This window comes from Mobula hypostoma, chromosome 9, assembly GCF_963921235.1.
Source record: "Mobula hypostoma chromosome 9, sMobHyp1.1, whole genome shotgun sequence".
Classification (NCBI taxonomy): Eukaryota; Metazoa; Chordata; class Chondrichthyes; order Myliobatiformes; family Myliobatidae; genus Mobula; species Mobula hypostoma.
The window spans coordinates 5,684,481-5,709,518 of record NC_086105.1 but is presented as its reverse complement, the minus strand read 5'-3'; the positions used below and the strand labels follow the sequence as shown (position 1 = coordinate 5,709,518).

Sequence of the window (25,038 nt, the reverse complement as noted above, 5' to 3'; positions counted from 1 at the left end):
ACTTCCCTGAATCTTGAGGTTATGTCCCCTCGTTCTAGTATCACCTATCAGTGGAAACAACTTTCCTGCCTCTAACTTATCTATCCCTTTCGTAATTTTATATGTTTCTATAAGATCTCCTCTCATTCTCCTGAATTCCAGTGAGCACAGACCCAGCTGACTCAATCTCTCCTCATAGTCTAACCCCCTCATCTCTGGAATCAACCTGGTGAACCTCCTCTGCACCGACTCCAAAAGCCGACATATCCTTCTTCAAGTAAGGAGACCAGAACTGCACACGGTACTCCTGATGTGGCCTCACCAGTACCCTGTACAGACGTAGCATAGCCTCCCTGCTCTTAAATTCAATCCCTCTAGCAATGAAGGCCAACATTCCATTTGCCTTCTTGACAGCCTGCTGCACCTGCAAACCAACCTTTTGTGATCCATATGCAGGCACTCCCAAGTCCCTCTGCACAGCTGTATGCTGCAATTTTTTACTATTTAAATAATAATCTGTTCTTTCATTTTTCCTTCTAAAGTGAATGACCTTTCATTTACCAACATTGTACTCCAGCTGCCAGACCCTTGCCCACTCATTTAACCTATCTCTATCTCTCTGCAGACTCTCCGCATCTTCTGCACAATTTGCTTTTCCACTCAATTTAGCATCATCAGCAAACTTAAATACACTACACTCGGTTCCCTCTTCCAGATCGTTAAAGTATATAGTGAACAACTGCAGGCCCAGCTCCAACCCCTGTGGCACATCACTCACCACTGATTGCCATCCAGAGTAACACCCACGTATCCCAGCTCACTGCTTTCTATCAGTTAACCAATACTCTATCCATGCTAATACATCACCCCCAAAAATAGAAATTTAAAAAAAGACAGAATCAATGAGAAATTGCACATAAAGACTGACAAAGAACCAATGTGCAAAAGAAGACAACCTGTGCAAATAGGAAAAGACAGATAGATAGATAGAGTGATAGAGAGAGAGAAAGAGATCTGACAATAGGAGTTGTCAAGTCTTTGAAAGTGAGTCCATAGATTGTGGCCAGTGATCAGCTCAGGGGTGTGGTGAAATAAAATACAATACATGATTATAAGGCTGCATGAATCAAGTAGCTTTCACTACATTATCACAAAGAAACATGTTTTAATTTTTGATTTGATTTTACTATTTTTCAGCACATTGTATTTGGGGTGAAATTGCTTCTGTCATACGTGATTCCTGATGTCCCAGCACACATTAAAGAACAAATTAAACGTGAGAAGTATTTAACACAGAAGATTCTGCATGAAAATCATCTTCCAACCTGGGACAGCAGATTAATAGGTGCAACAGGAAGAATTATAAAAGGTTCAGTCAGCCTGAAGGACCAAAGCATGGATGTATAAATATCTGTTGCAAAGAAATTGTTTTCTATAATGTACAGTTTTAAGGAGGAATCTCTTGAAATGCTAATCTGTTTGATTTCCAAGAGAGAATGTTTTGATCTGCCTGTAAGTACCTATGGTTTTTCTATCTGTTCCACTGGTTTATCTCAAATTCCATTTTGACTATAAAATTGTTCAAGCTGTTTCAATAGTCCATGGAAAAGTTGTTTACTATTATTGCACTTAATGAGAAACAGAGTTTTGGAACTCTTTTATAATCAGAGGAAATTCTTGTGTGAATAAGAAGGCTGTGAACAAACATGGAAAGTAGTTATCAGACTTACTGAAAATTGGAAAAGAAGTTAATGACACCGCAATGTTGCCATGTGGTCCACAACTGGAGGGATAATGTATCCCAATGAATATGGCAGGATTTTCTAAGTGACTGATGATATGTGTTGTAGCAATCCAGTCGTATGTGGAAGTTACTGAGTGCACGGAGTGAAGGAATTTCCCAGATATATGATACGCTAACTAAATGGATGGTATAGGTGGTTTCTCCTATTTTGACCATTTGATTATTAAATTTATTATGAATTTAGTTAGCAAAACGCTCTTGGCTTTTACAGTGCTTACCATTACAGTATATTCAAGTTATTTGCCCAGGAAATTGTGAAATCCGAAGGAGTTTTAAACTACGATAGTTCTACCTTTAAGCCACTCTGGAGGCAATATCTAATTTCTAGTCATACCAAACTGTCAGTGGACTTATCCTGAAATCATAAGTTAGATCAGTGTATTAAAAATTGGGACTTAAGGAACAGGAGCAGTAACTCCTCAAACCACCTCTATTATAAGATCATGGCTGAAATTCTACCTCAGCTTAACTTTCAAACTGAATCCTCATGTCATTGATTTTTACTGTCCAAAGATTTTTACTGACAGATTTTTACTGTCAGTATGTGTCTTGAATATACTCACTAATCAATGATGCAACAACCTGTGGGATAGAGAATCCCAAATGCATAATATCCTCTGATTAAAGGAATTCCACCTCATCACCTTTCCAGGTCTGTTCCCCCTTATTCTGAGTCAATGTTCTTAGTCCGCAAGATATAGGAGCAGAATTAGGCCATTTGACCCATTGAGTCTGTCCCACCATTTCATCATGGCTGCTCTATTTTCCCTCTCGGCCCCAATCTCCTGCCTTCCCAATGTATCCCTTCATGCCCTGACCAATCAAGAATCTATCAACTTCGGCCTTAAATATATATTAAGACTTGGCCTCCACAGCTGCCTATGATAAAAAAAATTTCACAGGTTCAACACACTCTGGCTGAATTCCTCCACATTCTGAGGCTGTGTCCTCTGGTTTTAGACTCTCCCACCAGAGGAAACATCCTCTCTGCATCCACTCTATCAAGGCCTTTCACCATTCAATAGGTTTTAATGAGGTCCCCTCATTCTTCTGAACCCCAGTGAATACAGGCCCAGAGCTATCAAATGCCATTTGCCATTTCTTGTTGCTATTTGCACGATTTGTTTTTTGTGGGTGAGTGGCGGGGGGGGGGGCTTGATGTTCTTGTTGCCATTTGCACGGGAGGGGGTTTTAATGTTCTTGTAGCCCGTTGTGTAATTTGCTTTTTGTGCATGGAGGGGGTGGTTGATGTTTTCCTTTGAATGGCTTCCATGGTTTTCTTTGTTTCGTGGCCGTCTGGAGAAGATGAATCTCCGAGTTGTATACTGCTTACATACTTTGACAATGAACTTTGTCCCTAGCTATGATCTATCAAATGTTATAAAATATAGGCCATCACCTAATTCTGTTTGGGTGTGATGAAATTTAAACTTTCAGTGACCAGCCATGATAATTCTAGTGTTTTCAAAGTTCAAAGTACATTTATGATCAAAGTATATATACTTTATACAACCTTGACAATCATCTCCTTATAGGCAGCCACAAAACAAAGAAAGAGAAGAATTGTAATGATATTAAAACAGCACTGTATTCTGGAGAGTATTATTTTACATTCTAAAGTACTCTTGCTATTAACTGTTCCTATATACACAAGATGCCATTTTCATAAAAATGTTCTCCCTTTATGATGGTCTGTGCATCGGATTATGCACCGATGACTCTACCGGGATCAATAGACTTTTTAATTTTGTCTTTTGGTGCTGACAATCAAGCAAAAAAGCTGTGCGGTGGCGCACCCATGCAGCTCAGAGGGAACGGATTCCAGGAATAGAGGCTGGTTTGCTCCTGATGGAGTATTACTGATTGCATTGTGTAGAGTGTGAGTGCTGTTTATCAGAGTGAGTCTGAACACTGTCCAGGTTTGCTGCATTCAGGTACAAATTGCAACATTTTCCAGAGTGACAAATTGAACTGAATGCCGCGTGATCATCAAGAAACACCCCCATTTCTGAACTTACAGTGGGGTGAAGGGATCCACTTCTGACCATGTGATGACCATTGATGAAACTGCTGAAGATGATAAGACCTGGAATTTTGTATAGTGGAACTCCAGCAGCAAAGGTATAAGGCAGTGACTGGAGCAGGGGGTTCCCAGCCTCTTTTATGTCATAAGACATAAGACAAAGGAGCAGAAGTCGGCCATTCGGCCCATCGAGTCTGCTCCACCATTTTATCATGGACCATTAAGCAAGAGGTCAGTGGACCCCAGATTGGGAACCCCTGGTCTGGAGAGTTTGCCCCTATTCCCCAATTCCTAGTGACTTCAATATTAACTTATTTGAAGTATTAGACCAGATTGTAATTTTTATTTCCGAACAGGTAATGCTAAAGAAACTAATTAAAGATCATAGCAATGGGAATGCATTTCTACAGAATCAGAATCCTTTGTTATCACCAAGTATGTAGACACATACAGGGAATTTGATGCCGGTTTCCCTGAGCTCTCGCTGTACAGAATCAAAAAGCAAACAAAACAAATGAAGATTTAAAGTTCAAAGTAAATTTATCAAGTACAGGAGATATATGTTACCATATGCTACCATGAGATTCATTTTCTTGCAGGCATTTATAGGAAAGATGAAATACAACAGAATTTTACAAAAAGTATCATGAACAAAGTAACGCACACAAAATGCTGGAGGAACTCAGCAGGTCAGGCAGCATCGTAGAAATGAATAAACAGTCGATGTTTCAGGGCGAGATCCTTCTTCAGGACTGAGAAGGAAGGGGGAAGACACCACAATAAAAAGGTGGGGGGAGGGGAAGGAGGCTAGCTGGAAGGTGATAGATGAAGCCAGGTGGGTGGGAAAGGTCAAGGGTTGGAGAAAAAAGAATCAGATAGAAGAGGAGAATGGACCATAGGACAAAGAGAAAGAGGAGTGCCTTCTGTCTGGGTAGCCTCCAACCTGATGGCGTGAATATCAATTTCTCCTTCGGTAAACAAATCCCCCCCTTTCCACCCACCTCCTCTATTCCCCCATCTGGCCCTTTATCTTTTCTCACTAGCCTATTACTTCCCTCTGGATTCCCCCAGCATTTACATTTTGGCATCTTCCCTCTTCCTTTTGTGAGAGCTGCTTTGGATTTCCAGTATCTGCAGACTTGTGTTTATGCATAAACAAAAACTGACAGAAATCCAATGTGCAAATCAAGACAAACAGAGCAAATAAAAGGAGAGCATGAGCTGAAAAGAGTCTGTGAAAGTTAGCCTGTAAACAGTAGAATCAGTTCAGAAGGACATTTTTTCATTCTTGGATTATGGGGCCCAAAACTGCTCACATTACTCCATGTGGTCTAATCAGTGCCTTTAAAGTCCTTGCTTTTATATTCTAGTCCTATCAAAATGAACACTAACATATCCTTAATAAATGAAAATTAATTAAGACAAATCAATGCAGATGTAACGCCTGCACCATCAAAAATGTAATAGCATAGATATATATGCCATTACTGATATTGCTGTTAGACAAAAATAACCTACTTTACATTTTTATGATCTGATATGCTAATTAAAACAATTATCCATTAAGGAGAATCTTTCAGAGGCCATATTTATTGTTGTACCATCAAATGGATTGGGGGAGCATAAAGTTCAAAGTAAAATTTATTATCAGTATACATATATGTTACCACATACAACCCCGAGATTCTTTTTCCTGTGGGCATACTTAGCCTGTTTACTGAACTGTAAACAGGATCAATGAATAACAACTGTGCAAATGCAAATTTAAATAAAAGCAATAAATAACAAGGTAAAGAATCCTTAAAGTGAGACCTTCAGTTGTGGGACACCAGAAATGAGTATCTCTTTTTTTGTTCAAGAGCCTGATGATTGAGGGGTAGGAACTGTTCTTGAACCTGGTGTTGCAAGTCCTGAGTCCCTTGTACCTTTTACCCGATGGCAGCAGAGAGATAAGAGCATAGCCTGGGTGGTGAGGATTTTTGAAGATAGATGCTGCTTTTCTGTTATTGAAAAATAATAAATTGATGGTTTGAGCACAACAGGGCTGTCACACACTATTGGTCTCCAAAACATTTTATGAATTTCATGCATGAGTGTGAACCACAAGATAATTTTTCACTCATAAGCTATTATAAAATGTACTTTCTTTCATTTAAAGTTTCATTAACATTCTAAAAATAGGTTCAGGCCAGTTTTAATTCAACAATAATACGATTCAATTGCCCTTTAAATAATCAATAGTTATTAATTCTTGAGAGCACTTCTTTTGAATAGCCCAATAACTCTGTTATTGAGTACAGGTATTTAAAAGCAAATTCATAACATAACTCTTGTAATGTAAACACTCACTGAATGTAAATGTTTAGTAGAACTATCTATTCAAACCTGAGTCCATGGAGGTTTCTGTTGTTGTGTGACATTTGGAGAACGTATTTTAGAAGTAGAAATCTCTTTAGGTCTGAGTCCTCTCTTATGAACACTCCAACTTGAGGTAAATCAGTATTTTTAACATTTTGTAATCTGCTAAGAGGAATCATCGTATACAATTGCTGGTTTAAAGATTTTTTTTGTCAGTTCTGTTTTTAAGTGCCAGTTTAGCAGCATGAAGAGAGATAATTGCTGTGCCAGATTTTATGATAAAAATCCTAATGAGACTTTAGTACTGAAGTCACTATTATGATTATGTAAATTGGACAGTGAGTCCCAGCTACCACACATTCACTGATAAATGGATAAATGCAGAGCTGCCATGAGATTCATCATTCAAATATATTTACTGGCAAGAAGTTGCTATATTTAACAGAAGTACACTTCAAACTCACCAGAGTCATTGTTTGGCAACAATTAAGAATGTAATATAGAGAGTACTTTTAATACTCTTTTAATAACATTACATTCTTAATAGATGGCATGAGAATTCAAATCCCAACAAGTATGGAGTCTCATTTCCTGACTTTAATTAATGGATGTCTTCAAATATTTTTGTTTTTATCTTTCTTATCTCACTTTCTTTTTCATTTCTGTATATGATGGCATAGAATTCATTACTTTTATATTTCCTGGTCCAGCCTCTGCAATACTCATTCACATCACTTTGGTTACGGAGTTCAAAGTTCAAAGTAAATTTATTATCAAAGTACATATATGGCACCATATACAACCCTGAGATTCATTTTATGTGGGCATACACAATAAATCTATAGAAAAATAACCATCACCAAATCAATGAAAGACTGTCCAACTTGGGCGTTCAACCAGGGTGCAGAAGACAGCAAATAAAAAAAAAATAATAATAATAAATAAATAAGCAATAAATGTTGTGAACATGAAGAGTCCTTCAAAGTGAGTCCATTGGAGTTGTATAATAGTTTACATTTTTTTTTACACAAGTTTCAGATGCTATGTAGTAATTGATTGTGCCAATTTGGATAGTTGACTAATAGGAACTTTGATAATAAAGGCTCAGGGAAAACATACAGAATAAATGACATTAGAACATAGAACAGTACAGCACAGGAACAGGCCAGTCCGCCCACAGTTGTACCAAACCAGCTAAAAAAAAAATCAAAAAAACCCAAAAGCCAGTCCCTCCCATCTGCACAATGTCCATATCCCACCATCTTCATATTCATGTATCTACCTAAACACCTCTTAAAGGCCTTCAATGTATTTGCCTCTACCACCATTCCAGGCATTCTCCACTCTCTGAGTAAACAAAAAAACTTACCCCTCACATCTCCTTTGATCCTGCCCCCTCTCACCTTCAATGCATGCCCTCGGGTATTAGACATTTCAACCCTGGGAAACAGATACTCCCTGTCCACTCTATCAATGCTTCTCACAAACGTATAAACCTCTATCAGATCTCCCCTCAGCCTCCACCGCTCCACAGAAAACAACCCAAGTTTATCCAGCCTCGCGTGATAGCGCATGCCCTCTAAACCAGGCAGCATCCTGGTAAAAACCTTCTGCACATCGTTCACTACTAATTGCAGAATCTGGTCCAGTGATCATTTCTGATTGGCCAACTTTTTCTTCATTCTTGTAATCAATTCATATTACATACTTCTCAGAATAGATTGTCTTTTTGATTTGGTGTTTTGGATGAGACATTAAACCTAAGCCCCGTCATAGTACTATTCTGTACAAGTGTATTGGAGTTATTCCTGGTTTCCAGGCCAATATTTACTCTGCATTGCCAGTCAATTTTTCGGTTAATATCACAGTACTGTTTGTGGGATTTAATTCATGATTTAAATTGCCCATCGCATTTCCTAGAGCGCAAAATTGGTACATTTGAAATGTGCTTCATTGGTCATAGAGTACTCAGTGGCTGCAAAACACAACACAAACATACTTTTTTAAAATGATATTTGTCCTTTGAAATCGAAAGAATGGGATTTACAGTTCTATGTAACTCATAACCTTTTACTGTCTTCTCATTGAAACATACAATTTTACACAAAGCTGGAATTACCAATACAGATACTTTATGAAAAACCCCAAAATATAACAGAAAAAGGAGGAAGTATCATCCTTGGCTGTGACATAATTTCTGGTTCAAAATCAAATTCAACTTTTTGGTCCACATCAGTTACAACTATAGAGGGGAAGAAATTGTGAATTGTTAATACATGAACCAATATTGTACAGTTAACTCTTCCTCATCGTAAAAACATTGATTGAATGGGAACGTCTACAATATGTTTGTATTGTTGGGAGAGGAATTCATTCACCTGTGCATATTCATAATCTAATTTTGTTATGTTTTAAACTCTGTTGAATAAATATATTATTTTTCAGTTTTATGTGTTTGTATCCAATGCCTAAGAGGCTGCACTTATTGTTTAAGCCAATAATGATAAGATAAACCAATAATGATGATATGACTGACTTAATTGAATGAGTTAGAATTCAATATATGGCTGAATAAATATACAGTTGAAGTATGTTGATTCTGTTAAGAATGATTGATGTATCTTAATAAGTAATTTTTCTTTTAAATTTTGTCATGAAGTCATAACTTAGGACTGATTTTGTTCTAGTATTATATGTACAATTATTGAACATAGTTCATTATTCACCAAAGAATGCCAATAAACTGGAATAAAATTTTTACATTTTTGTATTTTGTCTTTTTCTTGAAAATATTTGCTTCATTAAAAAGGAACAGTTTTCCTTTTGTTCTGTCGTAGCTGTGAAAGTCCTTGGACTATTTGTATTTTAAAGAGTGTGTTTTATTTGTAAGGGAAGATGTCTAATAAAGCAGTGGTGCTGATCTTTATAAGATCCTTCCTTTCCATTCTCCCTTCTCCAGCATCTTACCCTGCTCTCCATTCCCTCTGGTCATTAATCCAGGTATTTTTTAAAATTGAGATACAGAAAGGAATAGGCCCTTTCAGCCGCACCACCCAGCAATCCCCTGATTTTCCCTCAGCTAATCACGGGATAATTTATAATGACCAATTAAACTACCAACCAGTACATCTTCGGACTGTGGGAGTAAACCAGAGTGCCAAGAGGAAACCCACGTGATGATGGGGAGAACATACAAGCTCCTTACAGGCAAGGGCAGGAATTGAACCTGGGTTGATGGTACTGTTAAGCAGTGTGCTAACCACAACGCTACCGTGACACCTATAAATCATATGTTTATGATATATTCCAAAGACAACACCTATATTCGGAAGCAACTGCTTGTGTGCATGTCACCAAAGCGTTTTTTCTTTCAAAGTTCAAAGTAAATTTATTATTAAAGTACATATATGTCACCTTATATATGACTCTAAGATTAATTTTCTTGCAGGTGTACTCAGTAATTCATAGAATAATAACCACAACAGAATCAGTGCAAGACGGCACCAACTTGGGCATTCAACCAGTATGCAAAAGGCAACAAATTCTGCAGATGTCTCCAGCCCCTTGGTATGAACATTGAATCTCCAACTTCCGGTAGTCCCCTCCCCCTCCCTTCCCCTGTCCCTATTTCACTCTGCCCCCTCCCCCAGCTGCCTACTACCTCCCTCATGGTTCCGCCTCCTTCTACTACCCATTGTGTTTTCCCCTATTCCTTCTTCACCTTTCCTGCCTATCACCTCCCTGCTTCCACTCCCCCACACTTTTATCTTTCCCCCCTACTGGTTTTTCACCCGGAACCTACCAGCCTTCTCCTTCCCACCCTCCCCCCATCTTTTTTATAGGGCCTCTGCCCCTTCCCTCTTCAGTCCTGACGAAGGGTTCCGGCCCGAAACGTTGACTGATTGTTTCCACGGATGCTGCCCGACCTGCTGAGTTCCTCCAGCGTGTTGTGAGTGTTGCTTTGACCCCAGCATCTGCAGAGCACTTTGTGTTTGGAGTTTTACCAATGATGGACGAGGGATGTAATTAATGGCGGGGTGGGTTTTACCCGTGATGGACTGGGCCATATTCACTGCTTTTTGTAGGATTTTCTGTTCAAGGGTATTGGCTGTGAGGCAGCCCGTCGCAACACCCCCCCCTCCCTCCACCATACAAACTGCAGATTTATAGAAGTACATTAAATTTCACAATCTGGTAAATCAATCCTTCTGGACTTTTGAAAAAAATGCATAGAATACCTGACACTTGTAATATTGTCCCAACGAGCAGAGCAATCAGCTACCAATCTAAAAGCTTGTGAATAGCTGATCTCCTTAAATAGTAATGAACAAGGTGAAGGTTTCCTTTCTTTTGCGGATTCGTCGATTACGTGAGGAAAAGAAATCTTTAGCTGAATCACTGAGCTCCAAAGTGCAGTACTGTTAACAAGTTGGTGCTTGCTGCTTGGCACGTACGGTGTACCTTTGCTAGATGCTTGCTACACTACACTAAACCCCTCATTGATAATGACATCCAGTATGAATTACCTCGCATGTGTAGGTGAATAGCAGATGCCCATTAGAACTCTAGGGGGCACGTGTAATGTAGCAACCAGAAAGCGTGTCATTACTCGGTTGTGTTTTTGCCCAGTGCATCAGCTCCACTCTCTGGTTGCAGAGGGTATTATGGTGCCTTGTTCATTATGAAAGGCAAGTACAGAGGATACTTCAACCAACTTGCAGAAGTCGGATGATTGTGAGAAGATGCACTATCAAAAACAATAATTTCACTGCTAATCAGATTTGTGAAAATTCTGCCATCAATGAAATAGACTATAATTGCAATTCAATCGTTTAAAGGCATGCGCTCCTTCATCTTTCAAGTGATTTTCAAAGTTTCAAAGTACATTTAATATCACAGTATGTATACAGTACACAACCAGAACTCCGTCCTCCTCACAGATATTTACAAAAGAACGAAACCCCATAGAACAATATCATCATCAAAGCCCCGAAGCCCCCCCCCCCACCCCTTCGCACAAGCAGCAGCAAAATCATCGACCCGGCCCAAATCCCGGCCGCCCCAGCAGAAGCAAAGACCGACTCACCTTCCACCATACAAACATCAGCAGAAGCGCCAGAGTCCATTGATCCATCTTCTCTCTTCATGTGCCTTGCGCGTTACACGTTTGGGCGATCACGGCTCTCCACATCCGACGATCCCTCGCAGCGTCAATGGTATCTCGCACACTTAAATCTGTTAGTTCTTTCACATTGTCCATATAATTTCTTCTTTGCCTTCCTCTTCCGCGTTGGCATACGGCCTTGTAATGTAAGGCATTCTATTTCTCCCTTTCTGATGACATGGCCCAGGAAATTTAAGTTTCCTCTCAGTTAATGTTCTCACTAAAGATCTTCTTGTATGTGTACGTTGGAGTGCTGACTCATCAGTTACTCTATCTCTATATGATATTTTCAGCATTCTTCTAAGAAACCACATTTCTGTTGCTTCTAAGTTTCCTTGGAGTTCTGGTGTTATAGTCCATGTTTCGGAAGCATACAGCAAGATTGACCAGATGTAACATTTTAGTAGCCTAAGCCTTGTTGTCATAGAAATGTGTCTGTTGGTAAAAATGGGTTTCGATTTTTGGGAAGTTGGTTTTGGCAATGGCAATTCTTCTTGATCCATAGACCATCGAACTGCAGTTCACAACCCAAAACTTCGGTACGTATCTCACACAGGCTCTCTCCAGCGAGTGAGAGAGGGAACCCCAGCAACGACGAGAGCGGAGTCCAGCGACTCGTTGTTCCGATGTTACGCTGTTTCTCTAGTCCCCTCCCCCTCTCCCCAGTAACTTTGACATTTCTCCAGATCAGTCACAGGGCACTTAAACTGATTGCATTTGTCAAATCCCTACTGCAGTGTAAACAGGCGGGTGGCAATGCTAAACTGCGCTCCATTCAGCAACACATTATACAATTAACTGTTAGCAATTTACCTCCCCGTTCACCTTCTCCCTCACCACTACTCAGGGTCTCAAATAGTTCTTCCAGGTGACGCAACACTTCACCTGCAAGTCTTTTGTGGTCACCTTCTGTATCCTGAGTGGCCTCAGTGTGATCTGACGTAGACCGCTTTGTGGAGCATCTTCACTCCATCTGCAACAGGGAGGCTATTCCGATAGCCCCCATTTTAATTTCACTCCCCACTCCCAGGCCGACATGTCGGTCCATGGACTCTACTACAACGATGAGGCCTCTCTCGGGCTGAAGGAGCAACACCTCATATTCTACTTGCGTAACCTCCAACCTGACAGAATGAACATCGAATTTCCAACCTGATAGTTCACCCCCCCCCCGCCCTTTCCATTCCCTATTCTGGTTGCCCTCTTATCTCTTCTCTTCACCTGTCCATCAGCTCCCTCTGTGGAGGCCAAGTCTTTACATATACTTAAGGCAGAGGTGGATATATTCTTGATCGGTTAGGGCATGAAGGGATACTGGGAGCTGACAGGAGATTGAATCTGAGGTGGAAAATGGTTCAGTCATGATGAAATGGTGGAGCAGACTCAATGGGCCAAATGGCTTAATTCTGCTCCTATGTTTTATGGTCTTATGGTTCCACTCCTCTTCTCCTATTAGACTCCTTCTTCAGTCCTTTCCCTTTTCCACCTACTACCTCCCAGTTCCTCACCCACCTACCTTCTCCTATCACTTCCCCACTTATACTCTGAACCCTCCCTCACCTTCTTATTCTGATTTCCTCACTCCTTCCTTTCCAGTCCTGACAAAAGAGTCCTGGGCCAAAACATCAACTGTATTCCTCTTCATGGATGCTGCGTGACCTGCTGAGGTCCTCCTGCAGTTTGTGGGCGTTATTGTGGGTTTCCAGCATCTGCAGAATCTTTTATGTTCACAATAATTTAATTGGTGAGCTCAGATAGTCATAGTTCATAGTCATACTTTACGGATCCCGGGGGAAATTGGTTTTCGTTACAGTTGCACCATAAATAATTAAATAGTAATAAAACCATAAATAGTTAAATAGTAATATGTAGATTATGCCAGGAAATAAGTCCAGGACCAGCCTATTGGCTCAGGGTGTCTGACCCTCCAAGGGAAGAGTTGTAAAGTTTGATGGCCACAGGCAGGAATGACTTCCTATGACATTCTGTGTGGCATTTCGGTGGAATGAGTCTCTGGCTGAATGTACTCCTGTGCCCACCCAGTACATTATGTAGTGGATGGGAGACATTGTCCAAGATGGCATGCAACTTGGACAGCATCCACTTTTCAGACACCACCGTCAGAGAGTCCAGTTCCATCCCCACAACATCACTGGCCTTACGAATGAGTTTGTTGATTCTGTTGGTGTCTGCTACCCTCAGCCTGCTACCCCAGCACACAACAGCAAACATGATCGCACTGGCCACCACAGACTCGTAGAACATCCTCAGCATCGTCTGGCAGATGTTAAGATGACATAATTAATTGATAGTATAACCCTGTGGTCAGTGTGGCAGGGTGGAGATACTTTGAACAAGGCTCAAAACTAATAGGACTGCCTCACATACTTGGTCAATCCATGCAGACCCAGATGCCTAACAAGATGTGAATTGTCAAGGTGTGAAGTAGATTTAGACTGCAAAAACCCAGGGATTAAAAATGTTAAAATTGCAATAAAGGGCAATAATACTGCTGGATCTGAAGATGACATTGAACAGAAAGTTCTTCTGTGTCAAGAATGAGGTACATATCTTGTGGTTACAGCTGTTTTATTACATATAACGAAAAATAACCATAAAGCACTGTGAGCAATTACTTGTAATACAGCAGCAGGTATGTAACCAACTCACTCTAACTTCCGTTAATGCCCCTCCTCCCCTTTGTACCCCATCCCTTATTTAATTATTATTATTAAATTCCCCCCTTTTTTTCCTCTCTCTCTCTCTCTCTCTTCTCCCTCTGTCCCTCTCACTATAACTCCTTGCCTGCTCTCCATCCTCTGGGCTCCCCTCCCTCTTTCTCTCTCCCTAGGCCTCCCGTCCTATGATCCTCTCCCTTCTCCAGCCTCGTATCCCTTTTGCCCATCAACTTTCCAGCTCTTAGCTCCATCCCTCCCCCTCCTGTCTGCTCCTATCATTTTGGATCTCCCCCTCCCACTTACTAGCTCTTCCTTCAGTTAGTCCTGACGAAGGGTCTCGGCCCGAAACGTCGACTGTACCTCTTTGCATGGATGCTGCCTGGCCTGCTGCGTTCACTGGCGTTTTTTGTGTGTGTTGCTTGAATTTCCAGCATCTGCAGATTTCCTCGTGTTTGCGCAAACAAAGTCTGCCTGCTGTTCTTTCTTTATACTGAAGATCAGTTCAAGCTGGACAGATAAGGGAATCTTCCCTGACAAGAACAACCTGCAAGCCAACAAGGACAGTCTTGATTTACACTGCCATGACATCTCTGATTGCTTACTGCCTGTTACACTGCTGGTGTTTAGGGCAGCAACAAAGGTCCTTCATCTCGGTCTGTCCTTGGCCACCCAGATACAGAAGCGCTCTTCATTACTGTTTCTGTAACAATGATATCTCAGGGTTACCGACAAAGAAACTACGTAAGTACAGAACCAGTTGTACTACAAGTTACTGAAAATCCACAGAATGCTTATAGACAAACAGGCGATGAAGCAAATGCATAAGAGCGTTAAACTATAAGAAAAATAACAATTTAGATCCTAATCCAACGATACTGTTAAGAAACAACGGTCTGGTGCAAAGGTGACAGAAGACAGGATGTAGAAGGAGTGGCACTTTAGTTTAGTGGTTAATGTAATGCTGTTACAGCTGCAGTGACCCAGGTTCAATTCCCGCCACTGTCATTGATCCTGTTTTAGTTACTATTCTATAGATTTGCTGAGTATGCCCACAGGAAAATGAATCCCGGGGGTGCATGTGGTGACATATGCACTCTGTTAATAAAATTTACTTTAAACTTTGAACAAGGTTCAAAACCAATAGGAGTGCCTGATATATTTGAAAGCAGTTCGTAGGATCTGCCCATGACTGCATGGGTTTCCTCCCACAGTCCGCAGACGTACAGACAGGTCGGTAGGTTAATTGGTCACATGGGTGGAATTGGGTGGCACAGACTCACCGGTCTGGAAGGTCCTGTCACTGTGCTGTAACTCTAAATGAAATAAATACAAATAACAAATAAAATCTGAAGCATTGTTTTGTTGATGATTATGAAGACTCGTAGTCCTCTTTTATTGTCATTTAGTAATGCATGCATTAAGAAATGATACATTATTTCCTCTGGTGTGATATCACAAAACACAGGACAAACCAAGACTGAAAAAACTGACAAAACCACATAATTATAACATATAGTTACAAACAGTGTAACAATACCATAACTTAATGAAGAAGTCCATGAGCACAGTAAAGTTCAAAGTTTCTCAGATGTCCCACATCTCACGCAGACGGGAGAAGGAAGAAAAACTCTCCCTGTCATGCCGACCACAATCCGACTCTGAGTCATCTGAAAACTTCGAGCTCTGATCCGCTCTCCGACACCGAGTACTGAGCGCCATCTCTGTCCGAACGATTCTGCCTCCTTCTCGGCTGCCAAAAGCAGGCAAGACCGGGGATTTTGAGGCCTACCCTCCGAAAGATTCCCGACCACACAGTAACGACAGCAGCGAATGGGCGTTTCAGAAATTTCTCCAGATGTTCCTCTGTGCTTTCACGTCCATTCTCCATCAAATCAGAATTGTCCACAGCCCCTATTTAATGGATACAATATCATTTTTGGCTGTGTTTGTATCCTAACGTGGATCATATTAGCAATATCCATCTGAGCTAATTAAAGAGGGCAACGAGGTTTTAATTTTTTTGTAATATTTAGATATGAACAGGCAGGGAAGAGACAGATATGGAGAACATGCAGACAGATGGAACTAGTTAGATTGGCATCATAATCAACACAGACATGGTGGGTCTAAGGACCTGTTCCTACTGTAACGGGGAGAAAATGTTCTGTTGAACCCTCCCCCACCCACTAACCCATCTGTACAGCTTGGAAGGTGGGATCAAGGAAAGTTCAAAGTAAATTTATTTTCAAAGTATGTATATCTCGCCATATACAACCGCGAGATTCATTTTCTAGCAGGCATTCACAGAAACTACAAGAAACACACTAGAATCAATGAAAGACCGCACCCAACAGTACAAACAACCAATGTGCAAAATAAAAACAAAAAACTGTGCGGATGCAAAAAGGAAGAGAACAAAATGTAGCAATAATAATAAATAAGACCATAAGTTAAAGGAGCAGAATTAGGCCATTTGGGTGGCCCATCGTGTCTGCTCTGCCACTTCATTATGTCTGATCCATTTTCCCTCTCAGCCCCAATCTCCTGCCTTCTCCCCGTATCCCTTCATTCCCTAACCCATCAAGAACCTATCAACCTCTGCCTTAAATACACCCAATGACTTGGCCTCCACGTCCGCCTGTGGCAACTAATTCCAGAGATTCACCTCTCTCTTACTGAATAAATTCCTCATCTCCATTCTAAATGGATGCCTCTCTATTTTGAGGCAGTGTCTTCTGGTCTTAGATTCTCCCACCATAGGAAACATCCTTTCCACATCCATTCTATCACTGCCTTTCACCATCTGATAGGTTTTAATGAGATTCCCCCCTCGTTCTTCTGTATTCCAGTGAGTACAAGCCCAGAGCCATCAAACACTAAAAATAAGGAATAAACATCAAGAACATGAGATGAAAAGTCCTTGAAGGTGAGTCCTTAGGTTGTGGGAACAGTTCAGTGATGGAGCAAATAAAGTTATCCCCTTTGATTCCGGAACCTGATGGTTGAGGGTTAAATGGGAGAATATGTTCCTGTAATGTAAATGGGGAGAAAGCAGAATGGGGTTGAACGGGATAATAAACCAGCCATGATGGAATGGTGGAGCAGACTCAAAGTGCTGAGTGCCCAGTTCTGCTCATACAGTCATAGAGAAGCACAGCACAGAAACAGGCCCTTCAGCCCATCTAGAAACTACTTAGCCTGCCTACTTCCATCAACCTACACCAAGACCATAGCTCCCTATACCTATGTATGTACCTATCCAAACTTCTCTTAAAAATTGCAATCAAGCTCGCATGCTCCATTTGTGCTAGTAGCTCATTCCACACTCTCACAACCCTCTGAGGGAAGACATTTCCCCTTATGTTCTACTTAAACCCTTAACCCATGACCTCTAGCTGTAGTCCCACCCAACCTCAGTGGAAAAAGCCTGCTTGCACTTACATTATCTATACATCTCGATTTGGTATACCGCTATCGAATCACCTCTCAGTCATCTACATTCTAAAGAATACAGTCCTAAACTATTCAATCTCTGCTTATAACTCAGGTCCTCCAGACCCAGCAACATCCATGTAAATTTTCTCCGTATTCTTTCAACCTGGTTTACATCTTTCCTGCAGGTAGGTGACCAAAACTGCACACAATACTCCAAATTGGGCCTCACTAACATCTTATACAACTTCAACATACCACTTTCATGAATTGTGAAACTGTATTCCCCGATCCCTTTGTTCTACCACACCCCTCAGTACTCTACCATTCACTGCGCAAGACCTACCCTGGTGGGTCCTACCAAAGTGCAAGAGTTGTGTTTTACATTTCATGCACTCTCCAACAAACAGATATTCAGCCGGTGTCTTGGTGTGGCATGATCACGTAGTGGTTAGCATAATGTTATTAGAGCGGCAGCAGTAAGATCAGGGTTCAATTCCCACTGTTCTAAGGAAGGAGCTTGTACACACTCCCCAGACCACATGGATTTCTTCCAGGTACTCTGGTTTTCTCCCATATTCCAAAGATGTATAGTTAGAGTCAGCAGTGGAAGCGTGGCAACACTTGTGGGCTGCCACTCAATCCTCGCTGATTTGATTTGATGCAAACAATGCATCTCACTATGTGTTTCAACGCACATATGACAAATCAAGTTAATCTGAAAAAATCTATTCTGCCAGTTCATCTCTGGCTTGCCATTGTAAACTGAGAGTTAATTTTGAGATGTTTCTTCAGAGTTTATATTTTTCAGTCTGTAACTAGATTTAGCTTTCTGAAAAGCACTTCATGTTAGCGCTAAATAGTTCTAAATTAGAGAATATTGTGGAGGAAATGAGCAGCATTTAGGGAAGCTACTTGCTTTCATAAGCCTATGATTGCTTTCCAGGTTTATTCTGAAATAATAAGTGATTTTACTGAGGGAAATAAACTATAGTTCTGCTCTACTCTCATACAATTGATTACTAACTCAAGAAAGTCTGCAGATGCTGGAAATCCAAAATGCTGGAGGAACTCAGCAGCATCTATGAAAATGAATAAACAGACAACATTTGGGCCGAGACACTTCTTTATGACCTGAAGCACTGACAGTTTATTTTTTTCCCCCCTGAAGATGCTCCCTGACCTTCTGAGTTCCTCCAGTGGTTTGTGTGCGTTGCAATTGATTACTAGACCAGTTGTAAACTTCTGACCAGGGACCCTGATGAAAACTAGATTAGTGCAGAACATGGTGGGAAATTTGTTCAGGATGCAGACATCAAAGGCAGCAATTTGCCTCTCCTACTCCTTCTCATAGTATAGCTGTATGCTAAGCAAATTACAGGACATTTTCAACAGAACATTGTGAATAATGGGAAACACATCATTACTACGTTCTCAAGCAATATGTCAGTGATGTACACCTTTCAAATATTTTTCCTAGACAACTCTGGTTATAGGGTTTTTAGAAAGAAACCTATTCACGCTCTTCTTTTGGATTTTGAATAAAAGCCACTTGCTCACTTGTACATTGAGTTCAGTGGTGCAAGTATGGTACTTGGATACTAAAATATTTAAAATCAGAATTACCATTGCCATACATCATGAAATTGTTGTTTTGTGGCAGCAGATTATTGCTACTTATGAGACAACTGTACTTCGTGATCTGTGGGATCATTTGTCAGTCCTGCTTTTTCACAACAAAGTAACTACAATGCTACAGTGCTACCCAAAAACTGTAGGTCAAAAAATTGGATAAAGAGCTACAGCTGTAGATTGCACCAGTTAGACCACATCTTGAGTAATGTGTACAGTTCCTGTAACTACTGTATCTCAGAGAAGACATGATTGCTTTGGAGAAAGTGTAGAAATCTATCAGAATTTTGTCATAACTGGAAAGTATTAGTTTTAGAAAATATTGGATTAGCTGTGTTATTTTCTAAGGAACATAGAAGGCTGAAAGAAAACAGAAATTGGAAAAAAGTCATCCATCCACTATAAAACTCAGTTTTTCTCCCTTCACTAATGTTGCCCTGATGTGCAGGATTTTTCTTGCAGTTCTGACACTCACAGCTTTGAAATCCTCCTTTGTTGCTTTTTAACTGCCCACATCAAAAACTTCAAATTAAAAAGTACCCATTAATGTTGAGGTAATTGTTATTTCTCAATTATATCACCATTTTCAGAAATCTGCCATTCCGTCAGAATCAGGTTTAATATCATATGTCGTGAAATTTGCTGTTTTGCACATTGCAATACACAACAGAGAAAAAATTGATTACAGCACATACATATTAAGTAGTTACATTAAATAAGTACTGCAATAATAAAAATAAGAAAAAGTAGTGAGGTAGTGTTAATGGGTCAAATGTCCATTCAGAAATCGGATGTTAGAGGGGGAGAAGATGATCCTGAAGATGTCCTGGATACTACGGAGGCTAGTGCCCATGATGGAGCTGACTAAGTTTACGAGTTTCTGCAGCTTACTTCAATCCTGTGCAGTAGCACCATACCCTCATACCGGACAGTGATGCAGCCTGATAGAAGGGTCTCCGTGGTACACCTGAGGAAATTTGCTCCCTCATGAACCATTTATCACCATGGCAAGACTGTCTCAACCTAAGATATCACCTCGCCATTCCCTCTGCAAGTTAAAATTAACTTTTTTTTTCTTTTCTAGTTCTGACAAAGGATTTTTAACCTGAAATATTGACAATTTTTCTTTCCACAGATGCTACCTGACCTGCTGAGTGTTCCAGATTTTCATTTATTTAAGGCCGAGAGGGGACTTAGTAAATGCTTCTAAAATCATTAAGTCTCAATAGAATCTAAAGTGCCCAACTTGGGGACCATGGACCCCTTGCTTAATGGTATTGGTCCATTGAAGACAAAAGGTTTGGAACCCCTAGAACAGACAGGTTTGTGTTAAAGCAGAGTAAAAAAAAAACGGTGTTTTAGGGTAATTGATAGAAGCTTTAGACAGACCATGAGGCAAGTTTCTTTTGACCAGAAAGTGATGGGGGCTGTAATGCATTGCCAGAAAGCATAGAATTGACTTACGATGTTGCAGTAAGTAAAATTTTATTGCACCTGCACTTGTGCATATGACAATAAACTTAACTTTGACATTGTCAATTGAATAGACCAGTTATTTGTATTTTTTATATCCAAGATGTGTAATCAAACCTTTAAAGGACACAAGAAACAACACAATAAAAAATTATGTTTTACAAAGTGGCAATTTCAATAATGTTGAATTTATTACCTTCCTCCAAAAGGACCACAGAAACATAGAAAACCTACAGCACAATACAGGCCCTTCGGCCCACAATGCTGTGCCGAACATGTACTTACTTTAGAAATTACCTATGGTTACACATAGCCCTCTATTTTTCTAAGCTCCATGTACCTATCCAGGAGTCTCTTAAAGGACTCTATTGTACCCACCTCCACCACCGTCAGCAGCCCATTCCATGCACTAACAACTCTCATCTCCTCTGCACCTACTTCCAAGCATCTTAAAACTGTGCCCTCTTGTGTTAGCTACTTCAGCCCTGGGAAAAAGTCTATGACTAGCCACACGATCAATGCCTCTCATTATGGTGTACACCTCTATCAGGTGACCTCTCATCCTCCGTTGCTCCGAAGAAAAAAGGCCGAGTTCACTCAACCTATTCTCAAAAGGCACAATCCCAAATCCAGGCAACATCCTTGCAAATCTCCTCTACACCTTTTCTATAATTTCCACATCCTTCCTGTACTGAGGTGACCAGAACTGAGCACAGTACTCCAAGTGGGGGCTGACCAGGGTCCTATATAGCTGTAACATTACCTCTTGGCTCCTGAACTCAATCCCATAGTTGATAAGGGCCAATACACGTATGCCTTCTTAACCACACAGTCAACCTGCGCAGCAGCTTTGAGTGTCCTATGGACTCAGACCCCAAGATCGATCTGATCCTCCATACTGCCAAGAGTCTTACCATTAATACTATATTCTGCTATCATATTTGACCTACCAAAATGAACCACCTCACACTTATCTGGGTTGAACTCCATCTGCCACTTCTCAGCTCAGTTTTGCATCTTATCGCTGTCCCGTTGTAACCTTTGACAGCCCTCCACACTATCCACAACACTCTCAACCTTTGTGTCATGTGCAAATTACCCATCTCTCCACTTCCTCATCAAGTCATTTATAAAAATCACGAACAGAAGGGGTCCCAGAACAGATCCCGGAGGTACACCACTGGATACCAATCTCCATGCAGAATATGATCTGTCTACAACCACTCTTTGCCTTCTGTGGGCAAGCCAGTTCTGGATCCACAAAGCAAGGTCCCCTTGGATCCCATGCCTCCTTACTTTCTCAATAGGCCTTGCATGGGGCACCTTATCAAATGCCATGCTGAAATACATATACACGACATCTACTGCTCTACCTTCATCAATGTGTTTAATTACATCCTCAAAAAATTCAGTCAGGCTTGTGAGGCACGATCTGCCTTTGACAAAACCATGCTGACTCTTCCTAATCATATTGTGCCTCTCCAAATGTTCATAAATCCTGCCTCTCAGGATCTTCTCCATTAACGTACCAACCACTGAGGTAAGACTCACTGGTCTATAATCTCCAGGGCTATTTCTACTCTCTTTCTTGAATAAGGGATCAACTTCTGCAACCCTCTAGTCCTCTGGAACCTCTCCCATCCCCATTGATGATACAAAGATCATTGCTAAAGGCTCAGCAATCTCCTCCCTCGGCTCCCACAGTAGTCTGGGGTACATCTCGTCCGGTCCCGGTGACTTATCCAACTTGACGCTTTCCAAATGCTCCAGCACATCCTCTTTCTTAATATCTACATGCTCAAGCTTTTCAGTCCACTGTAAGTCTTCCCTACAATCGCCAAGATCCTTTTCCGTAGTGAATACTGAAGCAAAGTATTCATTAAGCACATCCTCTGCCTCCTTCAGTTCCATATACACTTTTTCACTCTCACACTTGATTGGTCCTATTCTCTCATATCTTATCCTCTTGTTCTTCACATACTTGTAGAATGCCTTGGGTTTTCCTTAATCCCGTACGCCAAGGCCTTCTCATGGCCCCTTCTGGCTCTCCTAATTTCATTCTTAAGCTCCTTCCTGCTAGCCTTATAATTTTCTAGATCTCTATCATTACCTAGTTTTTTGAACCTTTCGTAAGCTCTTCTTTTCTTCTTGACTAGACTTACAACAACCTTTGTACAGTACGGTTCCTGTACCCTACCATCCTTTCCCTGTCTCATTGGGACGTACCTATGCAGATGCCACACAACTATCCCCTGAACATTTGCCACATATCTACCGTACCTTTACCTGAGAACATCTGTTCCCAATTTATCCTTCCAAGTTCCTGCCTGATAGCTTTATATTTCCCCTTACTCCAATTAAACTCATCCCTACATTGTCTGTTTCTATCCATCTCCAATGCTATGGGAAAGGAGATAGAATTGTGATCACCATCTCCAAAAGGCTCACCCACTGAGAGACCTGTCAGCTGATCAAGTTTATTTCCCAATACTAGATCAAGTACAGACTCTCCTCTTGGAGGCTTATCTACATACTGTATCAGGATACCTTCCTGAACCCACCTAACAAACTCCACCCCATCTAAACCACTTGCTCTAGGGAGATGCCGATCAATATTGGGAAAATTAAAATCTCCCATCACGATAACCCTGTTATTACTGCACCGTTCCAGAATCCATCTGCCTATCTGCTCCTCGATGTCCCTGCTACTATTGGGTGGTCTATAAATAACACCCAGTAGAGTTCTTGACCCCTTCTTCTAACTTCCACCCACAGAGACTCAGTAGTCAATCACTCAATGACTTCCTCCTTTTCTGCAGCTATGACACTATCTCTGATCAGCAGTGCCACACCCCCACCTCTTTTGCCTCCCTCCCTGTCCTTTCTGAAACATCTAAAGCCTGGCACTCAAAGTAACCATTCCTGCCCTTGAGCCATCCAAGTCTCTGTAATGGCCACTGCATCATAGCTCCAAGTACTGATCCACACTCTAAGCTCATCCACTTTGTTCCTGATGCTTCTTGCATCTCAAACCATCGGACTGAGCGCATCCCTTCCCTATCACCTGTCTATCCTCCCTCTCACACTGCCTACACGCTTTCTCCATTTGTGAGCCAACTGCCCCTTCCTCCGACTCTTCATTTTGGTTCCCAACCCACCCCCACCCCCCGCCCCAGCAAGTCTAATTTAAACTCTCCCCAATAGCATTAGCAATAACGTAAATTGTCATTGGGTTTGGAGGCTTGTGTACCTTAAATGACCCAGAGAGTTATGTTAGCTGGAGTCATGGCCTTGTGCTTTGATTCTTGGTAGGGTCACCAATGCCAAATAGGTCAAAGAGTAGAGGGCAGACTAAGAGTTATTTACTGGTCCTCCAGGTTCAGGGGGCTCAGCTGAGGTCTAACAACCCTGAATGGAAAACAAAATTGTTATGGAAACAGCAATGAAAGATCCTTCTACATCACAGTGGCCACAACTGAGATGGAGGACCTTAATTGCTGCCCTAAACATCAGCAGTGTAACAAGCAGCAATTTTTACAAAGTGTCACAGAATAAAATGGATCTCTGGTGCTTATTGTTCAAAATGACATTTGAAATACAAGTGTAATCTTCAATACTTATTTGTCAATTACTTTCTAATTAATAAAACGTATGTTTTCTGTAAATCCACCTGGTATTAGGTATTTTTTCTTTAATATTTTTACTATTTCTTGACACAATACTTCTTTCAATGGTTCTCCGTGACTAGTCAATGATGACTGGGAGGAGAGTGCCTAACATTTTGAATGCTAAACATTAAAGTACTTGCGCACAAAAACTGATATTGAAGCAGAGATGTTCAGACAGGTGACAACAGCTTACGCTGAATGATAGGATTCAGGAAGGCTGGGGTTTACATAGCAGAAGGTTGTGTGGCCAAAAAGACGTACAGGAGATGAGAACAAGAGCCATACAGGGTAACAATTACTGTCCAGAAAGATATTGTTGAGTTAGGGAGGAGTTTAAGATGGGTTTTAAATTTGAAGTGTTGGACATGTGTGTTCCAATACAGGTGTGGTATTTGAATATGGACAACAAAGTTTTGGATGATCAGGTTTACAGAGTTAAACCAGAAAATGTTAGAAATACTCAGTTTGGGTCACATCTGTGAAGGGAGAAACAGAATTAACTTTTCAGATAAGTAATCTTTCTTCAGAACTAGGAAGAGCTGGTGGACTAGATACTGGTAAATGGGATTTAGAGTAGAAGGATATTTATTTATTGATTGATTGATTGAGATACAGCATGGAGTAGGCCCTTCCGATCCTTCGAACTGCATCATCCAGCAATCACCTGACCTAGCCTAATCATGGGACAATTTACATTGTTAACTTACCAACCCCTACATTTTTGGATAGTGGGAGGAAACCAGAACACCCGGGGGAAACTTAAACGGTCATGGGGAGAAATGCAAACTCCTTACAGGCAGCGGCAGGAACTGAACTTGAGATGCTTG

General features: G+C 40.9%; 1 protein-coding gene across 2 annotated transcripts in view; it reads left to right on the top strand.

The window, feature by feature from the left end:
- The window catches only part of ano6 (anoctamin 6), a 174,686-nt gene extending 165,762 nt beyond the window's left edge, over positions 1-8,924 (top strand). For both annotated transcript variants that reach the window (XM_063057669.1, XM_063057667.1), the window contains one exon: positions 1,177-8,924. In XM_063057669.1, coding sequence (XP_062913739.1) covers positions 1,177-1,386 — 210 coding nt within the window. In that variant the 3' untranslated portion in view covers positions 1,387-8,924. The remainder of the gene's footprint in view (positions 1-1,176) is intronic.
- The last annotated feature ends 16,114 nt before the right edge of the window (positions 8,925-25,038 follow it).